Source organism: Callospermophilus lateralis, chromosome 11, assembly GCF_048772815.1.
Source record: "Callospermophilus lateralis isolate mCalLat2 chromosome 11, mCalLat2.hap1, whole genome shotgun sequence".
Classification (NCBI taxonomy): domain Eukaryota; kingdom Metazoa; phylum Chordata; class Mammalia; order Rodentia; family Sciuridae; genus Callospermophilus; species Callospermophilus lateralis.
The window spans coordinates 3,736,302-3,761,752 of NC_135315.1; the positions used below are offsets into that span (position 1 = coordinate 3,736,302).

The 25,451-nt window shown below is 59.9% G+C and overlaps 2 protein-coding genes across 3 annotated transcripts; both read right to left on the reverse strand.

The window, feature by feature from the left end:
* Positions 1-539: 539 nt before the first annotated feature.
* Syngr2 (synaptogyrin 2) lies at positions 540-4,457 on the reverse strand. Of its 2 annotated transcripts, XM_076869811.2 has the most exons (4): positions 4,208-4,405; positions 2,410-2,647; positions 1,752-1,891; positions 540-1,657 (listed from the first exon to the last, which is right to left on the reverse strand). In XM_076869811.2, the coding sequence occupies exons 1-4, from the start codon at positions 4,304-4,306 to the stop codon at positions 1,460-1,462; spliced, it is 675 nt and encodes a 224-aa protein (XP_076725926.2). In that variant the 5' UTR covers positions 4,307-4,405; the 3' UTR covers positions 540-1,459. The 2 variants fall into 2 exon arrangements, with proteins under 2 accessions (XP_076725926.2, XP_076725927.2); XM_076869812.2 differs by lacking the exon at positions 1,752-1,891 and having other exon boundaries at positions 4,208-4,457.
* A 12,845-nt stretch (positions 4,458-17,302) lies between these two features.
* Tmc8 (transmembrane channel like 8) lies at positions 17,303-24,990 on the reverse strand. The gene is made up of 16 exons (XM_076870228.2): positions 24,955-24,990; positions 24,183-24,513; positions 23,878-24,026; positions 23,368-23,517; positions 23,078-23,160; positions 22,505-22,641; positions 22,085-22,232; positions 21,825-21,995; positions 21,438-21,577; positions 19,862-19,985; positions 19,432-19,529; positions 19,060-19,243; positions 18,804-18,934; positions 18,564-18,722; positions 18,170-18,248; positions 17,303-17,744 (listed from the first exon to the last, which is right to left on the reverse strand). Exons 2-16 carry the CDS (start codon positions 24,341-24,343, stop codon positions 17,478-17,480), a joined length of 2,181 nt encoding a protein of 726 aa, XP_076726343.2. The 5' UTR covers positions 24,344-24,513; positions 24,955-24,990; the 3' UTR covers positions 17,303-17,477.
* Positions 24,991-25,451: the final 461 nt, after the last annotated feature.

The following is a 25,451-nucleotide window of genomic DNA, read 5'->3' on the forward strand; positions in this document are numbered from 1 at the left end:
CAGGGGACTTTGCCCCACCCATGAGGGTGCTCATGATACTTGTGGCTCAAACCCTGTTAGTGGGGCCCTGTTGGTTTGTGCTTGAGATTTTGAAACTCTCAGGGCCCATTTCTGACTTCTGTTAACAGCCCAAAAGGGGAAGCCAGGCGCTGTGTGTCTCCTGCCAGAGACAGGCCTGCTTCCTGCTCCCTCCCCAGGAGAGTCCAGAGGCTCAGCCCTCACCTGTGGGAAAGTGGAGGCCCTAGTCCGTCACCCTTCTGGGGCAGCCCTCACTATGGAGTAGGGGAGGGAAGGGGCAGCTCCCAGGTAACCCCCAGCACTGGCAAGGCAGTCCAGAAAAACCTGTCTTGTTTACAAGCTGAGCACAGGTGCTATTTTGGGTGCTGGGGAGGCAGTGTGCGGAGGGGGTGTGTCACTGGGCACGCAGGAGTCACTGCCAGGCCTCACTCAAAATTCGAGCCCAGGAGCCCAGGCCCCCAGGGCAGATGCCACACTGAGATTCTCCCCAAGGCTGAGATCCAACCAAGGACAGTAGAAACTGAAAGAAAAACATTTATTCCAACTCCAATCCAGACTCACAACCTCAGGGCAAGGGCATCTTCTCCCAAAGCTTTTTTAGTACATTCAAATATTGTGGGGTGCCCCTGCCCTCCCCATACTCTTAAACCGAAGTTGCAAGATATTTACATAAAGCTGGGTGTTATCAGGCAAAGTCCCTCCCTGCTGCCCTGGTAGGGGCCAGCAGGAAGTGAGTGCTACCAGTCATGCCTGGGTGGCAGCAGCCCCACCCCACGGCTGTCAGGGAGGGAGCCAGCCCAGAGGTTGGCACAGTGGTGACCCTGAGGGTTCAGCAGTGAGCTTGGCCCAGCCTGAGGCCAGGCAAGGGACCACAGTGGCAGACCTGAGTGAGGAACAGGGAGCCTGAGCCAGCACCAAACACAGATATAAGGACTCCCAACCCATCTTTGGCAGAAAACCCAAATAACTGGCTACTGCAGCCCTGGCTGGGCTGGGCTCCTTCAGGATGGGGGGATGCTGGGCCCTTATCAAGAGGGCACATCATCCACACCTTCCTGCTTCTGGCTACTCCAGCAGGGTTAGCAAGTCATTAAAAGCATTGAGGGCTGGGGGTATAGCTCAGTGGTCGGGCACTTGCCTAGCAAGAGCAAGGCCCTGGGTTCAAGCCCCAGCATCGCCAAAAAAAAAAAAAAAAATAAGCAATGAGAAAACATCTAACTAAAAACCCGTCCTAAAAAATGCCCGTGGGGTGCGTGGCTGCAAAGCCCTTGGGCACAGGCACTTGGGTGTGCTCTGCCAGCACAGGCAGGCTTGGGAAGGCCGGCCCTCTGGTCGTCAGCTGCAGCAGGTGTGGGCCAGAGGAGGAACTGCAGCTCTAGGAGGCAGCCCGGAGGAAAAGTCCAGGGCAGGGGGAGGCCCCAGGCGCCCTCCCTGCGGCCACTCAGTACACGGCTGGCGGCTGGTAGCCCTCAGTGGTCTCCGCATTCTGAGTGAAGGGAGGCTGCTGGTAGTTATCCACCGATGCGCCGGGGTAGGAGGCATAGGCCGTGTTGGGGTCTGGGGTGGGGTCCACATAGTTCTGGATGAAGGCGTCCACTCCGGCCTTGTAGCGCTGGTAGGCCAGGGAAGCCAGTGCGCCCTGCAGGGGGACCTGAGGTTTAGGCAGGACAGGGGGCCCGATCCCCCTCAGTCTTCACTGAGGACCAAGACCCGCCCACTGCCCAGCTACCTACCCAGGAGAAGATGGAGAAGAAGCTGAAGGTGATGGCTGCCCGAGCCGAGTCCGCCCCCACCAACACATCCTTCAGCTTGGTGGCTGCCCACTGGTTGGTCAGGAAGCAGAAACCAACAAACCACAGGAAGGTCCAGAGAGCTAGGGAAAGGACGGAGGGTGAGCCCCAGGGGGTGGCAGGGGCTTTCCAGGGAGCTGGGGAGGGGGAGGCCGAGGCAGGAATCTCCCGAAGCTCCAGGGCCTGTGAGCCCAGGAGCTGGGGCAGGGCTAAGAGGACCCAGGGCTGGTCCCGCCTTGTACCCCACCACCCACAGGATTCAGCAGACAGTCTGGAAGCCTGTGCAGGTCAGGGGTCACAGGACACAGGCAAAACCTGCTTGCTCAGGGGGGGTTGGGTGCCCTGAGCTACTCTTTCCCTCCCCAGTCTCTCTTTTTGGTGCTGGGGATTGAACCCCGGGGTGCTCTACCACTGAGCTGTCTCCAGTCCTTTTATTTGGAGATAAGATCTTGCTAAATTGAAGCCTATGGCCTCAAACTTGCCACCATGCCTCATCCCCTCATTGCTGGGATTCCAGGCAGATGCCACTGTGCCCAGTCCTCCCAAGTCCCTTAATCCTAAAGCCCTAGGACCACGGCCTCTCACTCCTACAGATGGATACCTGAGAAGAGCAGGTCGCCAATGACCAGGTACTTGCGGTCAGTGGCGTTGCTGATCTGGGGAAAATAGACATCGACCACGAAGAAGAAGGCGGAGGCCAGGAAGGCCAGTACACCGACGGCAGAGCCGTAGCGGCAGGCGTCCTCGTTGTGATTGAACACACAGTACAGCTGGGGGGACTCGGGGGTGTTGCTGTAGCCCTCGCCGAAGATGCAGGAGAACACGATCAAGGCGAAGACCTAGGGCAGAAAGAGGCCATCCGGTGGGTGGCCCCGAATGAGCCCCTCTGGGGGCACAGCCAGTGGGGACCCCTTCTGAGACCCAGAGAACCGAGACCCAGGCAGGGTGTGTGAACACACGCCTCCCCACTACAGCTGACCCCTGAGGCTAGCATCCCCAGCCCTGCCCAGGGACTCCTGGACTGGGGAACACCTGTGCCCAGCTGCCTGCCTACAGGGTCATCTCCAACAGTCTGACAGTCTGAAATGAAGCTGAAGGGAATCCCCCCACTCCTCTGTGAATGAGTCTTACAAAACTTCCACAGAGACATAACCCCTCCCCTCATCATCTTGTACCCCCACTGGGCCAACTTGCCTGGGCTCCCCACCTCTGGAAAGCCACGCCAGAGTGCCTGGGGATCCCACCTCCCTAGGCCCCCCTCCAGCAGTAGCCCTGGCCCCTCTAACTCTTCCCTGGTCCAGACTCAACTCCCTGGTGGGCCAGCTTCTCCCTACAAGGACTTCCGGTCTTGGCCTTTCAGCATTCTGGTCCCTCCCCTCCCAGGGCCCTCTGGTCTCCGCCCCAAAGTGTGCCCTGCCTGCACCAGGTGCTCCAGGTGGTCTGACCCACAGGCCTGGGACACAGCCCTGTGCTCTGGAGAAATTGGGCAGCATGGGGAAGCACCAGCTGGATCTGCCAGAGGGACTCCAGTCCAGTGGGAATAGCCCCACATCACCCCATCTCCTTCTCAATCTTCAATGCCACTGCCCATGCCCACCCGACCTCAGGACAAGGTGGGTCAGTCAGTGGGCACCTGGCTCCCTGAGACCCCTATGGCCCAGCCCTGGCCTGCCCAGCCCTGCAGGTCCTCTCAGGGAGCTCTCAATAGGCGTCTGGGGCTAGAAGTCACAGTCCTATCCCAGCTGGAGATGGAGGCGGATCTCGGGGTGCTGGGAGCAGAGTGCCCACAGGCCTCCTGGCACTGCCATCCTGACCCGACCCGCAGAGCATCTGCTCCTTGGGCACTTCCCAGCGCAGCACCACTCAGACCTCACAGTCAGGCGGGGCCCCCCCCACCTTCGGGTTCTATAGGCGAGGACCCCCGCCCTTAACTACAGGGCCTGCCCGGCCCACGGGGAGGGCGCACATTTGAGTCCCTGGGTCTTGGGGAGGGCAGCGGACTCGGGCCGGCTCCTGGGTGGGGAGGAAACTGTTCCGAGGCACCAGGCAGCCCCCTCCCTGCCCCCATGTGGCTCCAGAAAGTCCCCTCCCGGGAACTCCCAAGCTGGGAGTCGCGCGCGCAGCCACCTGTTCTGGAGCTGCCCCAAGACCCTCCCACTGCCAGCAGGGCGACAGGCCTGCTCCCCGCGGCGCCTCCCCGGCACCGCGCCGCGGCGACGTGGGCAGGGGGTGCGGGGACGGCGGGCCCGGGACCCCAGGGGACGGCGGGCGGGGACCTGGAGGGCACGGCTGACCCCCGGACGCCAGCCCCGCGCGCGCCGCAGGCCCGGGACGCCGGGCGCCGCCACCTGTCGCACTCCCGGGTGGGGGTCGCGCGACGCCCGCCCGCTCCCGCTCACCATGCTCAGGGCGCGCGCCACCACCTGCGGCTGCGCCAGGAAGCGCCGCAGGTCGAAGGAGCCGCCCGCCTTGGCCGCGCCGTAGGCCCCGCTCTCCATGTCGTCGCCGCCGCCGCCGCCGCCGCCGCGCCGCGGAACGCCAGGAACCAGCCGGGCCCCGCCCCGCCCGGTCGAGGGGCGTGGCCGCGCCGCCGGGGACCGAGGACAAAGTGCCGCCCCGGCGAGCGGCGGCGGCAGGTGGCTGCGCGCTGGATGGCCGAGGAGTGCTGCGCGACCGTGCGTCCCCGGGGGTCGGAGCGACGCAGTGCGGAGGAAGAGGGCCCGCCCCCGGCCTCCCGGGCCCTCCTCCAGGACGACCGCCGGACGCCGCTGGCCCCGCCCCGCGCCCCTCCTGCGCCGCCCCGGGCCCCGCCGCAGCGCGGGGACAGCGCGCGCGGTAGCGCGCGGGGTGGGCTCGGTACCCAGCCGCGCGACCGAGAAAAAGCAAAAAGCAGCCACAGCCCGGGACCCCTCCCCGTCGCTCCTCCTCCTCGGGTCGGTACCCCTTCCCGGGCTGGGCCGAGTGGCCGCGCGCTTCCAGGTCCCTAGGAGGTGTGCTGACAGCCCAGGCTCCCAGGGAGGCAGGCAGGGGCCGAGGTCAACTCAGTTCTGGCTTCTTCCTGGCGCCCTGCGACCCACCCCCCAAAAAGGTTCAGAGCCTCTGAGACGGGGAGCCAGAGAGCTGGCGCTCGCCTGGGTGGGGACCGTGGGAACCGAGGGGGGGTCGCCACGTGCTGCCTCCCAGGGAGGAATTACACCCTTTGCTAGTGGCGGGTGAGGATGGTGAGGGCCCCTGTACTAGTGAGCAGGCCAGAGAGAGGTGAGCCAGGGGACTGCCACAGGGCAGAGGGGGGCAGGGGGGGAGGAACTGGCCTGTCACCAGTGGTCCTCCGCCTCCTCCCCACATTTGGGTGACCACTTGGATGGATGGTGACCACCTGCTGGGAGGTAAGCACAGGGGTCCACACAGATGTCCTTCCCATGGACCCCTAAAATGCTGAAGGCTCCGACACCCTAAGAGCCTTTCATTTTCTTTCTTCTTCTTCTTCTTCTTCTTTTTTTTTTTTTTTTTTTATACTGGGAATTGTACCCAGGGGCACTTTACAACTGAGCTACATACCAGCACTTTTTATTTTTTGAGACAGGGTCTTATGCTAAGTTGCTGAGGTTCTGTCACCCAGATTGGCCTTTAATTTGTGATCCTGGGGCCTCAGCCTCAGGAGGGACTGGGATTGCAGGATGCACCATCATGCCCACCTGTTTTTGTTTTTTAATAATCTTATTGTTTATGTTTAACATGCTGTTGTGGGATCCAGGTGAATAGTTGAAAGCAGGCTGGGATGTAGCTCCGTGGCAAAGCATTTGCTTAGATAGTAAAAAGTTTCCCCCAGGCATGGTGGCACGTGCCTGTCACCCCAGCTACTCAGGAGATTGAGGCAGGAATATTTCAAGTTCAAGGACAGTCTGGGCAATTTAGCAAGGCCCTGTCTCAAAATAAAAATGAAAAGGGCTTGGGCAGGGGCCGCAGCTCACCTGTGAGGCGCTGGATTCAACCCTCAGTACCACATAAAGATAAGTAAAATAAAGGCAAGCTGTCCATCGGCAAGTAGAGAATGAAAAAAAAATTAAGTATGTTTTAAAAAAGAAAATGCCTGGGGATGTAGCTCAGTATTGAGTGCCCCTGGGTTCAATCCCCAGAACCACAAAAACAAACAAGCAAACAAATGAACCCCGTCTTCCCTGGGTTCCCTTCCTTCCTTCCTTCCTTCCTTTTTTCTTTTGCTTTGTGATGCGGAGGAGGCAGGAGAAGGTGCCTCGCTTTCCTCAAATCAGTATGATTCCGCAGCCTGTGGTCTGCCCCATGTTCTCGCTGTCTGTCCTTCCTCCCTGCATTCCCGCCCCCCAGGGCTTCTTCTTCCTTCCAGTGGTGGGGTCCCCTGCAGGCGGCAGGGCAGGGGACGCTCCTCCTTCAGGACAAAGGAGCCCAGGGTTCAGGTCAGGAGAGCTCACCTGTCAGTCACCCCTCAGGAGGCCTCTGGGAGTGTCATGGTGCCAAGTGCTTGCTTCAGTGCCCTGGGCATGAGGAGAGGCAGGAAGCTTACTCACCCACCTAACCAAGTGGGCTGAATGCCAAGAGGGGGGTCAGTGGAGCCCGTCTGTACCCCATGACCTGGCCTCTGAACAGGACGGCCTTGCCAGGAGAGGCAGCAGCCCAGGCGGGAAGCTCAAGGACGAGGAGCAGCCACCACTGAAGGACCGCGCCACTTTACTGTCAGTGAAGGGATGGTCCTGGAGAGGGGACCCCAGGAGGCCCAGTCCTGTTCCTTCACCACCTTGAGAGAGACTGACCCACGGGATTCCCATGGGGGGCAGAAACTCCTGGCTCACCCTGGTCCCTGGGAGGCATCATCTGAGTCACGAGGAACAGAAGAAAGTGCCCCAGCCGGAGGTCAGCTGCCTCCCTGGCAGGGTGGCTGGGTGTGCCGGTCAGTGTCAGGCGTCAGGGACGCTGGAGGCTCGGCAGACCCTCCGCACACAGCAGGCTCTTCACGCCTGCCTTGGAGTCATGCCTGTTGGCACAGCCTTTCTGGCCTTGGCAGCAGCTCTGCCCTACAAGCCCACTGCCCACTGCCCCGATGCAGGGCCCAGCTGTCCACAGGGTGGCCACAAGCTCTCCTCTCCCTGCATTGAACACCTTGTCCAGCCAGCACCCAGGGGCAACAGCTGCGATGGAGATGAGGCTGTGGCGGACACGAGGGTGGGGCCCAGGGGCAGCTCACCTGTGGCAACAGGGGCAGCAGTGTGGCTGCCTCCTGGGCCCTTCCTGCTCTGCTTCCCACCCCCTCCTCCTGGACACTCTAGCAGGATCCCGGCCCCACCCAGAAGTGCCACCTCCCCTCACCTGGAGGCACAAGTCAAAGGTGCTGCTCTGAGCACTGCACTGCCCACAGCCTGGCACTAGAACCAGCCCAACATCCGGGATGCCAGGAAGGAGAAGTTGGCAGCCTGCCTGTGGAGCAGCGTCTGCCGCCTGGGGAGGTGCCCGCCCTTTCCAACCAGGCTGCCGGTGACGGGTGGGACATCGCCACCCTAGGGCCTGACCCTCTGTCCTGCAAGGTGAAGTCAGCCTGCAGCTGGGACACTGGCTCTGGCAGGGTGGGAGAGGGTCGTATAGTCATGACTGGGAGGTGTTAAACCCCCTCCCCAGTGAGTCCCCTCCTTACAAAATGCCTAACCAGCCAGGAGGCTTAGCTGTGACTGCCACCTCCTCCAGGGAGCCTGCCAGAGTACCCACTCCATTACTCAGTCTGGGCTTCCAGTCTACTTGCAATGTGTACCGTAAAATTTCACTTCTAGTTTTATTCTTGTGTAGTATGTATTTCAGTTGCCAGACTTAACAAATGAAAATACAAAGTACTCAGTTAAATTTGAATTTCTGCGGGGTTCAGTGGCACACACCAGTAATCCCTGCAATTTAGGAGGCTGTGGCAGGAGGATTGCAAGTTCGAGGCCAGCCTCAGCAACTTAGCAAGACCCTGTCTCAAAATAAAAAATAAGGGCTGGGGCTGGGCCTCAGTGGCAGAGCGCTTGCCTCCCATGTGTGAGGCACTGGGTTTGAGTCTCAGCACCACATATAAATAAATAAAATAAAGGTCCATTGACAGCTAAAAAATACCTTTAAAAATAAAAAGGGCTTGGGGCTGGGGATGTGGCTCAAGCGGTAGCGCGCTCGCCTGGCATGCATGCGGCCCGGGTTCGATCCTCAGCACCACATACAAACAAAGATGTTGTGTCTGCTGTTAACTAAAAAATAAATGTTGAAGTTCTCTCTCTCTCTTTAAAAAAAAAAAAAAAAAAAAAAATGGGCTGGGGATGTGGCTCAAGTGGTAGCGCACTCGCCTGGCATGCGTGCGGCCCTGGTTCGATTCTCAGCACCACATACAAACAAAGATGTTGTGTCCACCGAGAACTAAAAAATAAATATCAAAAAATTCTCTCTCTCTCTCTCTCTCTCTCTCTCTCTCTCTCTCTCTCTCTCTCTCTCACTCTCTCTTTAAAAAAATAAAAATAAAAATAAATAAAAAGGGCTGGGGATGTCATTCGGTGGTAAAGCATCCCTGGGTTCCATCCCCAGTACCCCCCCAAAAACAAACAAAAAAGTTGGTCTGTCACACCAAATGGTGCTGATTTTGTCCTCTCCACAGCCCTGCCTTGCCCACTGGAGGAGAGCTTCTTTGGAACAGGAACTATCTTAGAAGACTCTGGACTCTAGAACCTTCTGCCCAATGCTCGGAACATCCTTAGGGATTAGTCCTGATCCCAGGGCTGGTTTATCCTTGCCACCTACAAAAGTTCTCACCTAACCCTTTCTTAGGACCCCTGGGATGGTTCCATCCTCTTTTCAGATGAAGCAAGTGAGGCCCAGAGGTTGAGCGTCTCCTCCTGGACTCCACAGCTGGTGGCGTGGGAACCAAGACTCCACCTGTTGGGCTCCAGGCCCTGGTGTCCCTCCTCTAGGCTGCCTCTTCTCGTTGGTCGTCTCCTCCTCCTCCTCCTCCTCCTCCTCCTCCTCTTACCCCCAGGGGCACTAGACCACTGAGCCACATCCCCAACACTTTTTTTTTTAACTTTTTATTTTGAGACAGGGTCTTGCTAAGATACTGAGGCTGGCCTTGAACTTGCAATCCTCCTGCCTCAGCCTCCTGAGCTGAGGATTACAGATGTGGTTGGTCTTCTTCAGGTGTGGGTCAGAGAGTGGATGGGGGTCCTGGTCCCACCCCAATGAGGTAGGCAACAGGTCCTGGCTCCCACTGCCCTGGCTCCCAAGGACGCCTGAGTGAGGATCTAGCTGGAGGAAGGCAGGGTTTGCAGCCTGTCAGAGAGACGTCTGAAATGGCCCAGGGCAACTTCTTCAGCCTCCGAGAGTGTCGTGTCCACCTCTGCAGCTGGACACCTGGCTGCAGCGCTGGTGGCTGTGAGGATCTACCGCTGGAACTTGAGAAAAGTGCCCATCAGCCGGAGGTCAGGCCTGGTCACCTGCACCCCCCAGCTCTCCCACACCTGCCCTGGAGGCTCCCAGCCAGGGGCGGGTCTGCCCTGTGGCCAGGTCCCACTGTCCTGCCCTGGCCCTGTCTGCCCACCCAGCAGATCTCTGTTCATCTGCACCCCACATGCCCCCCAGCCCCACGCTCCGCTCTCACGGGCCCTCAGCTCCGAGTACATCTGCCGAGGGGTGCTGGGCCCCTGGCTTTTGGGTCTCCACCACCTCCTGGTCCACCCGGATGACCTGCTGGCCAAGAGGAAGTAGGTGACGGGCTGGGGTGCTGGGAGGTGGCACAGGATGAGAACTCTGCGTCTTTGGGAAAAAACCTGCAGGACTTGGGGCAGCGGCGATCTCAGGCTGATACCTGGGAGGTGACGGGTTGAGGAGAGAAAGAAAGCAGATTAATCAGCACCGTAAGAAAGTCCTGGCCTGGCACTCCTTCCCAAAGCCGAGGGGTCACCACTCCACTTCCGCACGCTCCAGCAGCTCTGAGACGCCCTAGCAGACGCGAGTCCACACTCGCCTGAGCTCACCCTCCGGCTGAAGCAGGAGGCGGCCCACATGTGCGTCAGCAGTTGAGTGGGTCAACAGAACGTGGTGGTCCGTGTAGAAGGACATTGTTGTCTAAAAAGCAATGCAGGCTGGGGTGTAGCTCAGCAGGAAAGCACGTGCTCAGCAGATAGGAGGCCCTGGGTCCCATTCCCAGGGCGCCCAGGACAGAGCAGCACTACCTCAACAGGTTGAGACTGAAGTGGAGAGCCCACAGCCACCTCCCGGTGAGCTCCCGTGCAGACTCCAACAAGATGACCTCATCTATGCCTCTTTCAAAGCTTCAGATTTTTTTTTTTTTAGGTGGTGTGGATAGGTACCGGGGATTGAACCCAGGGGTGCTTAACCACTGAGCCACACCCCCAGCCCTTTATATATTTTATTTTGAGACAGGGTCTCACTGAGTTGTCTAGGGCCTTGCTCAATTGCTGAGGCTGGCCTTGAACTTGCTATCCTCCTACCTCAGCCTCCCAAGTGGCTGGGATCACAGGTGTGCGCCACATGCCCAGCTGAGAATCCCCTATTTTGAAGGGTGCTTTGCTCTTTTCTTCCAAACAGCCTTTCATGCAAAATCTTTTTTACAGAATGTAGACCTATGGCTGGAGTGGAAGTCATGTCATTGCAAACTCTGGGGCCAACAGACCTTCTCGGTCCACAGATGGCCCTGGGCCCGAGGCTGCCTCAGGGCGGGAAATGGGGGTCCAGGGCGAAGTGTGGCTTTGTGAAGGGAAATGATCTTGACTTAAAAGAAAGAAAGTGGAAAGAAAAACTGCCCCTCTCATTTCCATGGAGATGCCATCAATAGCAACCTGATTTGCATATGGCCTCAGAGAAGTCCCTTAATAACTGGTTTCCAGGGGCTCTCACTTGTTTTAGCCCAGGGTACTTTACCTCTGAGTCACATCCCCAGCCCTTTTTTACTATTTATTTTGAGACAGAGCCTCACCAAAATGATGCTGAGGCGACTTTGAACTTGCCATCCTCCTGCCTCAGCCTCCGGAGGTGCTGGGACTCCAGCTGTGCGCCTGTGGCTGGGCCTGGTGGGCGCCCTCTTTAGTCTAACAAGATGAGTGTGCTCTGCTCCTGTGGCTACTCCATTTATGGATCTCGCCCCACCAGTAAAGGGTGGTCTCTCATTTAGTTTAAAGTCCAACTTCTGTGTCAGGATATTGAAATGGTGAAATGAAACACTTTCAATTTAATAAAGTGACATCAAGGTCACTCTGGGGACGGGGGGCTAAACCAAATGGAGATTAAAGGAGGAAACGGGGGGCTGGGGTACAGCTCGGGGTAGAGCATGTGCTTAGCACACACAAGGCCCTGGGTTTGATCTCCAGCCACAGAAAAAAAGAAAAGAAAGAGAAAACAGGAAGCTGTCGGCGGCCTGGTGCCAGCCTGGCTGGAGGCCCCCGGGACCACCCCACCTCCCAGTGGACTTGCCTCCAGGATGATTGGAAGTTTGGAGAGTCTCATCCCCAGGGACTGCAATCCCTCACACCTGAGGCCCAGGGGGCGGGTTTAGAGCAAGAAGACCACCTGTCCAGGGTAAAATCATGGCCTCCCCAAAGGTCACATTCCACGCCAGGTGCAGTGGCACACGCCTGTAGTCCCAGCGACTCGGGAGGCTGAGGCCGGAGGATCACAAGTTCAAAGCCAGCCTCAGCAACTTAGCAAGGCGCTGAGCAACCGAGTGAGATCCTGTCTCACAATAAAAAAGTCAAAAGGGCTGGGGAGTGACTCAGTGGTTAAGTGTTCCTGGGTTGGGTCCCCAGTGCCAAAAACAAATAAATAGATAGATAAATAAAGGTAGATGATGTTTGAGCGCCTCTGAATGCGCCCTTATTTGAAAATGGAGACTTTGCGGATGCAATCAAGTTAAGTGATTTACTTCTCCTCAGTGATCTGTGCTGGATTAGGGTGGGGCCTAACAGGAGAGGACAGGAGACCCGGTGGACACCTAGCAGAAGCCAAGAGAGAGTAAGGGACAGGCTTGCCCTGGAGCCTGCAGAAGGAGACGGCCTGCCTGCAGCTAGACTCTGGACCGGCCTCCTCCAACACTGCAAGAGAACACGTGCCTCGTCTCAGCCTGCTGCTGAGGTAGCCACAGGGCACTTACACCCCCGCCCCCAGAAAGGTTCTGTAAAATCTTAGACCCCCACCTGAGGATCCTAACTGGCTTCAGAGCTGCCTGGAGGCCACCCATCAAGGGTCTTTGCTGCTGCTCCAGCGACTTCAACTCTGTTTATTGGTAACTGGGACTGAACCTAGGGGTGCTCTGCCACCGGGCCACATCCCCAGCCTATTTTATTTTTTGTTTTGAGATGGGGCCTCTCTAAGTTGCCGAGGCTGGCCTCAAACTTGTGATCTCCTGCCTCAGCCTCCCAAATCGCTGGTGGTGGGTGCCACTGTGCCCAGCAAACTGCAGTTTCAATCTGTCTTCAGTCAGACATCCCTCCCTGGAAATGAGGACGTGGCTGTGACGTATGCATCAGCCCGAGTCACCTCCTCCCCTGCTCACCCTTAGAGTTCCCGCTGTGAGCCGCCTCTCACCACCCAGTCCTGAGCTCCTCCTGGCACCCAGGCACCTCGGCCAGCCTCCTGTTGTCTGTATCTTATGGGAACCAGATCCCTCCTGCCCGGGCACCATCTTGGTGGTGGCCTGTCCCCGGGAGCCTTCGTGGACTGGGCTGAAGGTTGGCATCCTTGTGATATTTCTGGGCCATCTTCCCTGCCCCCTCCCTAAGCGACCATCTCCCCCACTCCTTGAAGGCTGGCCGTCACTCCTGCTTCTCCCGGGTGCCCAGGCTCCTCGGTTCCTAATGCCCCGGCCTCCTACCCGCCTTCCGTTCCCACTGACGGGTTTCCTCCAGCTGCACTTGACGGAGCCAACCCTCGCCGCTGCCCACACCAAACCCTGGGGTCATCTTCAGGGGCCTGTCCCACCCCAGCACACGCTGCTGGCTTCCAGAACGAGAGTCCGGAAGGCAAGAGCATCGGGCCCCCAGGGTCTCTCAAACTGGAACCCGTGCAGAATGTGCTTATTACTGTCCAGTGTTCCCCTGGCCCGAATGGAACAGTGCCTGTCCCCTAACTGGGGCTCAGCTTCCGTGTGTGTGTGTGTGTGTGTGTGTGTTACGAGGGATGGAACTCAAGGGAGCTCCACCCAGAACTACACCCCCGCCTTTTTCTTTTTCTTATTTTTAATTTTGAGACAGGGTCTCACTAAATTGCTGAGACTGTGATCCTCTCCCCTCAGCCTCCCAGTCGCTGGATTCCAGGTGTGGGCCACCAGCCACGAGGATTTGCTGAATGAATGAATGAGATCTACCCGTCAGTCAGTCTCTTAGTTATCAGGACTTGGTCACCAAAACTCTGAGCAGCAGCCAGGGTCTGAGGTTGTTTTGGAGGCAGGACTGCCCCTCCAGGTACTTTCCTGAGACCCAGACACCAGGTCTTTTTTTAGCGGCCACAAAGTGTTTGTTTTTACAGCAAATGAGGAAATGATAACTCAGTCCGCACCTCTTTCAAGTGAGACCTGCGTCATCACTGCCCGGTACCCGCCCAGGAAGTGGAACACAGGGGGATGCCCAGTGACCCAGGTGACATGGACAAAGGGGAGACCAAGCCACATCACCACCAGCGCTGTGGCCTGGTGGGTGGTTGCAGTAGGGAACTAAGAGATGGGTGGGGTGAGTAGGGCCTTCCTGAGCACTGAGGCCAGACCAGGGCCACACATCCTGGGGGCGAGGGACACAGATGGCTGTGGGAGCAGATGAAATGGGGATCAGGACCCACTAGCCCTGCAGGGGCCACTGGGTCCTTCCAGCCCATGCAGCCGGGCATCTCACCTGAGCTTGGATCTGGGGCTGCCAGACAAGCCGGTGGTTTTATCTTTTGTTTTCTTTCTTTCTTTCTTTCTTTTTTTCTTTTTTTTTTTGGTGCTGGGGATTGAACTCAGGGGCACTTAACCACTGAGCCACATCCCCAGCCATTTTTGATATTTTATTTAGAGACAGGGTCTCTCTGAGTTGCTTAGGGCCTTGCTAAGTTGCTGAGGCTGGCCTTGAACTTGCAATCCTGCTGCCTCAGCCTCCTGAGCTGCTGGGATCACCGTGCGCCATGACTTCCTGCTCAGCCCATGGTTTTCTGACCAGGTTCAGGGACTCCGGCAGGAAATGCTCACTCCGGCTGCTTCTTCAAGGACCGTGTCCCCTACCGTCAGGTAACCATTTGTCTCCGCTGTTCTCCTGCTGTGCCTGCCTGGTCAACTACTGGCTGCCCCAGGGGGTAACGGATCTGTTCAGGAATGGACACTTGGCCCAAGTGTCCATTGACCCAGGCCCATTGCTGCCCTGTCCCTGGCTCCCCCTCTTGCCATTCTCAGGGGGCGCTGCTGAGGCCTGGTGACTTCAGGGGCTGGTCTGAGGGGTGGCCCTCCTGTCCAGGGAGCAGTGGGAAGGGCGACGGGGAGAGTCAGTGCAGGTGTCCCCAGACCAGCTGTGCTGGCCCTTAGTGGCGCCCTGTCTCCCCAGCCACCTTGAGTCAGCTCTGTGGCCTGCCACTCATGGTCCTGAGGATGCAGCCTGTGCCTGCCCACCCCCCAGCGACGTGCCTGTCATTTCTCCAAGGGGACAAGGGTATTCTTTCTTAGTTCCCAGCAAAATCCCCATTCTCGAGTCTGTTCTCGCTCCTGCTGGGGGTGGGCTGGGGGAGGACGTGAGGCCTGCAGGGGGACCCAGAGGAGGTCTCTTGGGGAGGCCCGTCTGCTGCCTACAGGCCCAGGAAGCAGTGCTTCCCGCGTCGTCTCTGGGGAATGGATTCAGCTCCCGCGTCCCTGAGGAGTTGCCTCATCGTCTCTGGATTTGGGAGTCCAGGTCAGAGGAGGGCCATGGGCAACTCCAGGGACATCTTCCCTGGGCCTGGTGGGACCCAGGACTTTCCCGCCCCACCCCAGGCCTCTGGGGATCACCTGTGTACCCTTCTGTTGGGTGTCATTTCCTGGGAGATGCCCCTCTGTCCACCGGCTGAGCCTCTCTCCAGCAGAGGGGAAAGGGCTGGTTACCTGCAGGTCACCTCTGGAGGGGAGTTTGGGGCGACCCCAGAGCCCTCCAGCTCCCCACCACACAGTGGCATTCTGTGACTTTGCCCACCCAGGGCCAGTCTCCCCACAGCAGAAGGCCCTACCACCGCCTCCTGTTTCTCTCACATCCTGTTCCGGGAAGGGCCCCAGCAGGCTGCCTGGGCCTGAGGGACGAGGAGGCCACAGAGACGGGAGAGCCCTCACCGCTGGCGGGACAGCCCAGGAACGGCCAAGGTGGAAGGCGCTGGGACTCCTGCCCTTCCCCTGCAGTGGACTGTGCACCCGAGGAGACCTGGGCCTGGCTGACTGCCGTATCCGCAGGGGGTCTCTCCCTGGTGGGCTACTGGCAGAGTGGGGTCCTCCTTTCACAACCCGTTGGCTCCCCGTCCTCTACAGAACGTCACTCGGGCCCTGTGGACCCCACTCCCCAGCCCCCTGCAGGGCTCCAACACCAGGCTTTGCTCTGACCTCCTCATCTCCGCCAACCTCCCTTTTCTGAGGCTCCACTGTCACCTCCTTCATGAACCCTCCTGCTGGAAGTGGCCCATCCCCTGTTGTCCCCTCATGGTCTTCCTGATTACAAGGGGTCCTGGGTCCCATTCCCACTTCTCCCCTTGGGCTCCTTCAGGCCACTCTGCAAAAGGAGCCCTGAGGCCCTTCTAGCTACAGTCCCTCAGGACTTGCTCCCTTAATCCTTCCGGCCACTCAGAGGGGTGGGACCTCCTCCCCATGTCTTGGATGAGCAAGCTGAGGCCCGAGATTGGCTGCATTCCTGAGGTCACCTGTCCCCATGGTGCCTAAGTGCTGAGCCTGCAGTGGTTGGCCCGGCCCACTTGGGTAGAAGGGGGGAGGAGGTGCTGAGCGCAGGCCTTTTTCGTCCTTACAGAGGTCCTCACACTTTAGCATCCCTCTCAAGAGCTCATTAAAACACTCGCTGGGGCTGGGGCTGGGGCTCAGGGTAGAACGTTCACCTAGCATGTGCGAGGCCCTGGGTTCGATCCTCAGCTCTTGCTCTACCACTGGACCTGAGTTTGACCCCAGCACTGCCCAAACAAGACAACAACAGAAACAAACAAAAGACATCACTGATGTGTAGAGTTCCTGGTGCAGGAGGCCTGGGCCTAGAGTTTGCATTTCTAAACTGCTTCCAGATGTTGCTGCTGGGTTCCAGGGATCTGCTAAATAACATATGCCACTTTCACCTGGGCCAGGCTCATGGCCCTCTGCAGACTGAACACAGTTTGTGGGTTTTCCTCCGGGTCTCATAGGCAGCTCCCAGACCAGGACCTAGCACTTAGCACCTAACCTGTGTTCCCTCCTGGACTGCTGGGTCAAGTGGTCAGCAGGGGCAGAGGTCCATGGGTGAGAAGCTTGGGAGAGGGGACTGTGGCCTGGAGAATCGCTCAGGGAGGCCTCTGGCAGCAGGAGGAACTGAACTGGCCAAGTCTTCATGATCACATGAGAAGCCCCCAGCCCCAGGCCATCGGGCCAGAGCTGCCCGGATGGTGTCCAGGCAGAAATGCAGGGAGACGCTGGAGGATTTTCAGCCACGTCCTGGGCTCCTTCTGGCCCTCCCTTCTCAGTTCTCCATCCCAGCTGCATGGGAGAGACCCCTGGATGATTTTAAAAGTCTGGAGGGGCCGAAGGGGGTGGCTTAGTGGTACAGTCTATGCTTAGCTCCTGGGAGGCCCTGGATTTGATCCTCAGTACCTAAATAAATGAATTAAAGTCCTAATGCCCCTGGTTGTGCCTGGACCAACACCCCAGAGTGGCTGGGAGGGGCCAGCTCCTGACAGCTCCTCAGGGTCGAGTTCTCGGAGGCTGGGAACTGTGGGATGTGATGGTCAGGCCACCTCCTGCAGCCCACACTCACAGCACATGGCTCCCACTCACCTCACAGGGCTCAGGGTCAGCCCAGTGAGCAGGCTGGAAGGACAAGGTTGTGTGGAAGGCTTGGTTCTGGCTTCCTGAGTTGCCCTTGTTGACACAGGTTTGAGAGGATGGGGCAGTGAGGAGCCTTCAAGGGAGGGGCTGACCACACCCTCTCATTGCAGTGAGCCCTTGTGGTCAGGGTTGGGATGACCTCTCCTATGGGTACAGAGTGGCCTTGCAGCCCATGCCTCTGGGTTCATTCACATCCCAGCTCTGCCCCTTGTTGACCATGGCCAGGACCTTTGTGGGCTCCCTACATGTGGAGGGCCAAGTGGGTGGCATGCAGGAGGCACAGCCTAGGGAGAGGGTTCCAAACTATGGCAGTACGCCGTTGGGTAAGCAACTTCGAGCACTCCCAGTTGATGTATATTTGAAAGTTACGTTCAGCCGTCACATACTAATATACGTGTGTATTATAAAACTTCAACAGCAACAAAAAAGGACACTCGAAGGGATAAGATAAAAATATAGATGATAGAAATTTCCGTATGTCTTCCTGCTGGCCCTCTCTGGGGAGTCCTGCTGGAGGCCCAGGAGCAGGGAGGGGCAGTGGTCACCAGGGCTCTGGAGCATGGGCTAAGAGGGCCTGGGGAGGAAGTGGGTCCAGGCAGGGCATGGGGTCCGCGCTACAGAGCCCCGCCGCTGGGGTAGCGGAATCTGGAGGAGGGGCCCGGACACCCGGGGCTCAGCTCGGTGGGAACAACCCGGGAAGGGCCCGGTCGGGGGGCCCTGGGGCCCGGGGAGCCTGGGCAAGGGAAACCGGGGTAGAAGGACCGTGGGCGCGAAGCTCGGGAGAGAGGGGACTCGGGCCCGGGAGAGTGGCTCGGGGCCGGGGCCGGCTCTGGCAGCAGCCGCGACAGGTCCTCCACTAGGTGCCACTTCTCCCGGCCTTGCTGCGGGAGAGCGAGAGGCGGGTGGCGGGCCAAGGTCAAAGGCCACGCCCACCAGTTCCCAGCCGCGGCTCTGCCCCGCCCACCCCAGGTTACTCTCCAATGCCCGCCCCCGACGTGTCTGAGGCCCCGCCCACAGGCCCCTCCTCCAATGCGACCAGAGGCCCCGCCCCAAGACCACTTCTGATGTGACCAGAGGCCACGCCCCCGCCCCCAGGCTGGAGGGTGGAGGAGCTTAAAGTCCCGCTCCAGTGGAACCGGTTGCTCCCTCTGCTCCCTCCTGTCTTTACCCCCAGCCAAGGTCACGCTCTCCACCAGGATAACCCCCCCCCCCACAACCTCGGGTCCGTCCCAGGCCTCAGGCCCCATACCCCTGAGAGGGGGTCCTCTGAAGTCCATGTCCCTTCCCCAGCCCAGCGGACACTCACCCACATCAGCTGCTTCCGGAGCTCATGGATGGTTTTCGCGTTGGCACGGGACTGGGACACGCACACGGTCAGGACCAGGCTTGGGGAGGACAGGGATGCAAGGTCAGCCACCCATCCCACCACAGGGGCCTCTCTCCTCAAGGGGAGACAGCATCTCTCCCCCCCCTCCCGGGGGGGGGGGTTCTGCAGTCCCCTGACACAGGAAGCCGGGCCCAGAGGCTCCTGCTTTACAGGGAGGCACGTGAGGACCCCCAGGCCACCTCTCTTGGGGAACTTGCTTCCCCGGGCAACTCCTGTCTGGTTTCTGGATCCCAGGAGACTGGCCAGGGGCTGCCAGTCCTATTCCACCCCCATGGAAAGGGCACCCTCCCAGGGGTCCTCCACCCTGAGGCACCTGAGCAGGATGAGGAGGGGGAAGCTGAAGGCGTGGGAACTGAGGTAGTTGAGGGCCCGCTGGCCAGGCAGCGGGAGCCACAGGGCCACCACCTCAGGGACCACCTGCCAGGGGGCTGAGTAGTTGGTGAAGAGTCCACAGTCCCAGGAGGAGTGGGCGCTGGAGAAGGAGAGGTGGAGAGACAGTTGTCAGGGCCCCAGGGAGCAGCTGCCTCTGCTGGCCTCCCAGCCCTCCTCTCACCTGCTGACCACGTAGCCCAGGGGCACTGCGGCCAGGAGCAGGCCCAGCAGCAGCACCAGCTGGAAGAAGAAGGTGGAGCTGGAGGCACGGAAGAGCCGTGGGGAAGGCCTGGAGTTCCTCAGGAGGGTGTACTGGGGGTGAGCAAGGGTGAGCAGGAATCGTCAGGCAGCGGCCCCCAGTCTGAGGCCCAGGAAGTGAGGGAGGGCCGAAGGCCACAGCCCAGCTCTCCTGCTCCCACCCAACTGGGTGCCCTCACCTTCTTGATGTAGAAGGTGAGGAACAGGAAGATGCTGTTGAGCAGGGGGAGCAGGGGGCAGAAGAAGAGGCCCACCCAGGTGACCGTCTGCCCTGCCAGGATGTCCAGCACATTCTTGGGCACCAGAAACTCCTCTCGGTCCAGCCAAGTCCAGAACCAGCCTGAGAATCGCTCTACCAGCAGCCTGGCAGGGGGTGTCCAGGTGCCCACCAGGCAAGAGGGGTGTGTGGTCCACATCAGTCATGGCCAGGGACCATTACACCCTCACCCACATGGAAATGCCTGGCTGACCTTGGCTGTGTCCACTGGCCATCCCCAAGCATGCCCATGGTAGCCCCGGGGCATCCTCCCTGGGGGCCCCCCATGGCTCACCTCCGAGGCAGGCTGACCAGGAAGGCGAAGGCCACGGTGAGGAGGAAGTTGAAGATGATGAGCTTGTACAGCTCCTCACCCACTGCGTTCTCCCAGCACTGGGTGCAGAGGAGGGGGCGGTCAGCACCCACCACCACCAGGCTTCCCTGCCCCACCCACTCATTGAGGGGTACAGGAGCCTTTCCTCCAGTCTGACACAACCTCGGGGTTAGATTGGAGCTGGGTCCCCCAGCCAGGGGGGCTGCAAGGCCTGAGCGTGTGTGGAACAGGAGCACCCCCTGGCTATGGGCAGCGGTGTGGCCGCTCTGCTCCCAGCTTCTCACAGAGGTGAGACCTTGGTGGGGACAAGGAGTCTCCAGGGCTCTGTCTGGTTTTGGAGGGGAGCCTTGCTGAGAAGAATGGGAGGGACAGGCCCCAGGCTGCCGGCTACCTGGTAGTCACAGGCGTTGTAGCCATAGGCCTCGCAGCTGGTTCTGTTTCCGCCGATGCACAGGATGCTCTGGCCCAGGGAGAAGGAGAACATGCCCAGGCTGGCCAGTTTCAGCACCACGCACCTGTGGGCAGGCAGGCACTGGGTCAGGGGCTGGGCCCCGGGTGGAGTCCTTGAGACACCTTGCCCCCTCTAACTCCAGGGCCCAGCCTCCTTCCAGCTGCTCCGTCCACAGCAGTGTTTCCCAAAGGGTGTTCCCAGAATCCGAGTCCCCAGATCATTCATGGGGAAGAGGTCTGTTTTTAAGTCAGTCTGGGAAACACAACAGAATCCGCTACCCCACTCCACCTCTCAGCATAGCAACTCCTGTGGGACAAGCCTGCAGGACACAAACCTTGGGCCTCTCAGTACAGGTGAGACTGTCCTTATTTATTATTTATTTTGTAGTACTGAGGCTCAAACCCAGGGATTCGCACATGCGAAGCACAGGCCCTGCCACCCAGCTGCACGATGGCCCCAAGGTCTGCCTTTCTCTGCTGCTCTGCTGCTTACTGACATCCTGGCCCGCTGACCTGATCTCACATAAGCACATGCAGCACGTGCTTACTAAATAATGCCTCACTGGACCGTGTAGGTCTGATGGCCGAAAACCTATTGCATGCATGTTATTTTCAGGGGGTGGACATTTGCAGTACCCATGTGTGGCCAGAAGGGGGGGAACTGTGGTTCTTCAGTTGAGGGAGGTTGGGAGGCAGGAGTGGGTGGGAGCTTATTTTTTAAATCTTTTATCCTTTTAAGCATTTTGAATTTTTTAACATGTGTAAAGTTTTCTTTTTATTTTTCTTTTCTTTTTTTTTTTGGCGATGCTAGGGATTGAACTCAGGGTGTCACGCACGCTAGGCAAACGCTTTACCACTGATCTGCATCTCCAGCTCCCATGCGTACATTTCTAACCTACTACAAAAATAAAGTTTCAAGGCCAACCACAGTTGATGTGAGGAAAGCAGAGGGAAAAGCAGGTCCCAGAGGGTCGGGTAGCAGGAGGGAGGAGAAGCTGCTGGAGCTCAGGAGCCTGTCCAGGAGGAGTCCTTGGGAGGAGTTTGGAGCAGAGACAGGACCAGTGCTGAGCTAGGAAGGAGCATGGGCTACAGGAGGGCTTGCATTTGAACCTGTACCCAAAGGCAACCTGCGGTCAGGCCTGGCTGGGCACTTCACCCTGGGAGGCTGTTTCCTTGTCCACCCAACGGGGATGAGGGTGGTAGGGACTTCTCACGCCGAGTGCTGGTTGTCAAGTTAGGGATGTAAAGCCCTCAGGGAGCTGTGTGCCTGTGCTGTGTTTTTCTAAGTGGGCAATGCCTGCTGCAATGTCTCCCGGACAAAAAGCCCCTGTCCCTCTAAATGGCTGGTGGTTGGTCCAGAATGGAGCTTCCTTCGGGGATGAGGAAGCCCACCTGCCTGCCCTCTGGTGCAGTGGTTAACACAGGAAGCCTCCCGGTTTGGGACCCCCCAGGTGCCAGATGACAGCCAGGACAGCAGGAGACAGACTCGTCCCACAGGCCCCCGAGGGTGTGCTCACCAGATGAGGGTGAGGTTGACCTCAGTGCTAGGTGGGTAGTTCTCCAGTTGGACCAGGAACACAAACAGCAAAGGACCCAGGAAGTTGACCAGGGCAATGACCCCTGGGGGGAGATATTGTAGCACCACGAATAGGTCCTCCTGTGGGGTGTAGCAGGTCAGGGAGCCTGCAGAGCAGGACCCCGTCCACTCCCTGGCCCCTCTGGCCCCTTAGACATGACATGGGTACAGGCAGGATCCAGAGCTCTGTCAACAGGACATCCACAGGCCAGACCACAAGGTCATGGCCGCTTTGACTTCTTTGGGCCTCAGTTCCCAGTGTGCACAGTGGGATTCCTGTCCCCTCCCACAGTCCTGGCAGAATGAAAGGAAGGCAATTGCCAGGTACCTCCTTCTTGTCCTGCGAGTACTTGGTGGCCCAGAAGATGGCACTGATGGCCCCAACCACCAGGAGCCCGATGAGGACGTTGACCCACAGGAAGGTGAGCAGGTGGCAGGCCCTCTGGGTGGGGGACCGCTGCCGCGCCAGTTGGAGGCGCCGGCCCTCTTCCAGCTCTGCCTGCAAAACACACACTCGCTCACACATGCCCTCACGCACGCACGATTCATTCGCACACTGCTTCACGCTGGGTTCCCTCTTGCACACACCTTGAATTCATTGCTGATTTCATGCTTCTTGATGGTGGCCGCTTCCTGGACCCGGATGCAGAAGTCCCAGGAGGAGAAGACCTTGGCACTGAGAGGTGCTCTGTAGTCCTGGCCCAGGAGGAGCCTCTGTGGCAGCCCCTTCACCATCCTGGGGGCACAGATTGCTGTAGGAGGGGCCTCCCCCTCGGCCTTAGCAGTGGCCCGGATCTGGGCTGGGCGTGGGAGGCCTGTGTGTGGGGCTGGGGATATAGTGGCCCCTGCTCCTGAGGCCTGCAGCTGGGGAGGCCTGAGTTTGGGCTGAGGAACCACCAGGAGCCTTACTGAGTAGGAAACGGGGGTCTATCTGCTATCTTGGGGGTCCACACCACAGGGGTGGGTGTCAGGGAAGACGGCCCTGGGAAGGGGCGTGGGTCTACTCACCGCCGCAGGGTCCCACAGAAGCAGAGGAGCAGGCAGGCCAGTGGGCTGAGGAGGTAGGCCAGGCGGATGCTGTATGCAGAGCTGCTCTCGGGCGCCGCCCGGTACCCGCCATAGAAGAGATAGGTGTTGGTGAAGGCCTGGGGACGAGGAAGGAGACCCCTGAGCAGGTCCGTCCAGGCTCTGTACTGAGCCCTTCCTGGAGGGACCCCTCACTCACAGTAACCCACCAGGTGAGAATGCGCCCACCTTGCAGAGGCTCAGAGGTGAGGCAACTTGCTCAGGGTCAGCTCTGGGGAACAGAGCCAGGATTCTGACCTAGGGGTCCATCCTGAGGGCCACTTGATGGCTTCCAGTCCCAAAGGCCTGGACTTTACGCTATGGGTTCTTGTTCCCTGAACCCCCACCCCAGCTGTGTTCTGAGGGCCACAGGTGTGTGTGGGTCTGTGCTGCGCATGACCCCACTGTGGGCCCCACCAGCCTCTGTGGCAGACCTTTCTCTAGAAACCAAGAGTCCTTGGATGGGGCAGGAGCCTCCCAGGACCCCTGGACCATGGCCAGGGTGACCCCACTTACCCTGCCAGTTAAAACATTCCAAAGTTGATTGTGGAATTTCGGAATGCCAATCTGGGGCTGGTGGCTGCCAGGGCACTGCAGGGCTGTTGAGGAGGGGGAGGGACCAATAGAGAGAAGTCTCCATGACAAGGGCAAGGGCAACAGTCTGCCCTCGCGAGTCTAGCCCAACCCTGACACCGTGGATGTGTCTGAAGTGTGCCATGCAAAAGTCAAGGCAGGGTAGTCCAGGCTGGGCACAGGCAGCATGCCAGGGTGTGCCCAGAGGAGCAGGGGGCGGCTGCAGTACTCACTCAAGTTCTGGGCGGGGCCTGGGTCCGGGGGGCGGAGCCAGGCCAGGGGCAGTAGCACCAGGCTGGCAGTCAGCCCCACCGTCAGCACGTTCAGCAGCAGTAGGAAACGGAGGAAGGTGAAGTAGGACTGGATCCCGGTGCCGAAGAGGCCTGTGGGGAGAAGAGCAGGGCAGGCGAGGGAGACACAGGTGCACTGACTGGGATCCGACTGGGCCAGGGCATGGGATTGGAGTGCCCATCAGCCCACTCAACGGGGGTGCCCAGCTCGCTGACCTGCACCAGGCTTCCCCGCAGTACCTCCGGGGGCCACCAGAGGGTGCTGTCATTCATCGTGGTTTGCACCTGCCTTTGGGAGGCTGAGGGTGTGTGTGTGAGAGAGAGGATGGAGGGGCTGATCGTTGCGGGTGGGCCCCGGCAATGACCGGAGGGATGGTGCCCTCTTCCTTTCGAAACTGGATATTGGGACCCCAGAGATAGGAGGTGGGAAGTAGGGGTCGTCGTGGGTCCTACCTCCGATCTCGTAGAGAGCCCCCTCCCAGAGCCCGAAGCCCTGGGCCAGCCGGTGCGCCGCCTCCCCCAGGCGTCGTCGAGCGATCTGCCACCTGCGCGGCCACCGCTGCCAGCACGAGCTCTTCACTCCATTCGGCTCCCGCAGGTGCCTGGGATGGGGTGGCGATGGGGCGCCCCTGAGTCACCCGTCCTGCCCACCCCGCCAGGCAGAGGGCGCCATTGGGCTGCTGGGGTTTTCCACCCTCTATCTGACTGGGCCACCTGGAGGCCCTCTGCTCCCACGGCCCGCCCGGCCGGCCACCCACCGGATGAAGCGCTTGTCCACGATGGCATAGGGCAGCATCCGCACTGGCGCCTGGGAGGCGTAGAGCCGCTCCATCTCCTGCTCCCACAGCTCCTCGCCTGCAGGCGGGGGTTCTGCCTCCCCCGGGGCCTGCCCCCACTGCCCTGACCACGGTCGCAGCATCCTGCTAGTCCCCCTGCTCCCAGGAAGAATGTGGGTGCCAGGTGGTGAGCCTCCGGGCCTTGGCCCAGGGATGCCCCGAGGGAAAAGAGAATCCTGCAGGGTCAGGATGTGAATTAAGTCCAGTTCCACCTCTCAAAGCGACACGTGGCATAGGGCCTCAGTCTCCCCATCTGTCAAATGGAGTGAAAGGTCAGAGAACATGCCCGTCTCAAGCCCGCTCTTCCCACTCCCTAGTCACCCGTGGCCACAGGCCTGGCAGGTCACCCTTTGCCAAACCACATTCTCGCCCCTCTTCATGTGCCCCTTCCCCTTCAGGAAGACACCCTCTTGCAAGCCGGGACAGTTCTAGGACGCGGCCAACCGCAGCACCCCAGCTCCGGATGTCCTGGGACCCCGCTCGGTCTTCCTCCTGGTAACCCAGCCTCCCAGGCCTGGGTCTGCTTAGGGCCCCTCAGCCGACCCGGGAGAGCAGGCGTGGCTACAGCCCCAGCCGTGGGGAGGGGAGCAGGGGACCCCAAGGCCGCCTCTGCAGCGGTTACGACACCCCACCCCGGCCTTTCAGACTCAATGATCCCACTTTCCTCCTCCACCAGGCTCTGCATCCAGCTCACCTGGGGACCACGGAGGAGCCCCCTCCTCTGGCTGCCGCCGCCACTCCAGGCAGCGCTGGGCGGGCGGGCGGGCGGGGTCACCTGACAGGAACCCTGCCCTCCCCGCCCCCGCCTCTCTTCCCTCTCGGCTCGCCCCCGCCCGCCCCGCCGTTCCCTCGGCCGTCCACTGCACCGAGCGGGCACTTCCTGCCGGCCGTGGGGCGCGGGGGCGCAGGTGGGAGCCGCGCGCCGGCTCCGGGGGTGGGGCAGGCCCGGTGCGCGCCGGCTGGGGTCCGGTTCAGCTCCCTGCGGGCGTCGCGGGCTCCGCTGCCCTCGGGCCACGCTCGGACCCCTGCTGCTGCAGCGCGTGCGTCCCTTCGCGCCCTCTTTTGGCGTGGGAGCCGGGACCGACCCTCGGGCAGCGGCGGCGGGGTGCAGGGCTTGGCTCCTTAACTGCCCGCCGCAGGTCGCCTTCGGGTGGGAAGCAGCGCACCCGGCCTCTGGATCTGCAGAGGCCG

Bases quoted from the DNA above. Each gene is read 5' to 3' on its own strand.
- Syngr2 (XM_076869811.2), bottom strand. From the start codon at position 4,306: ATGGAGAGCGGGGCCTACGGCGCGGCCAAGGCGGGCGGCTCCTTCGAC. The intron at 2,648-4,207 runs GTGAGCGGGAGC...TTTCTGCCCTAG, and splicing joins TGGCGCGCGCCCTGAGCATG to GTCTTCGCCTTGATCGTGTT. The intron at 1,658-1,751 runs GTAGGTAGCTGG...GTCCCCCTGCAG, and splicing joins TCTTCTCCATCTTCTCCTGG to GGCGCACTGGCTTCCCTGGC.
- Tmc8 (XM_076870228.2), bottom strand. From the start codon at position 24,343: ATGCTGCGACCGTGGTCAGGGCAGTGGGGGCAGGCCCCGGGGGAGGCA. The intron at 19,986-21,437 runs GTGAGCACACCC...GCCTGCCCACAG, and splicing joins GTCAACCTCACCCTCATCTG to GTGCGTGGTGCTGAAACTGG. The intron at 18,935-19,059 runs GTGAGGGCACCC...GCTCACCCCCAG, and splicing joins TCACCTTCTACATCAAGAAG to TACACCCTCCTGAGGAACTC.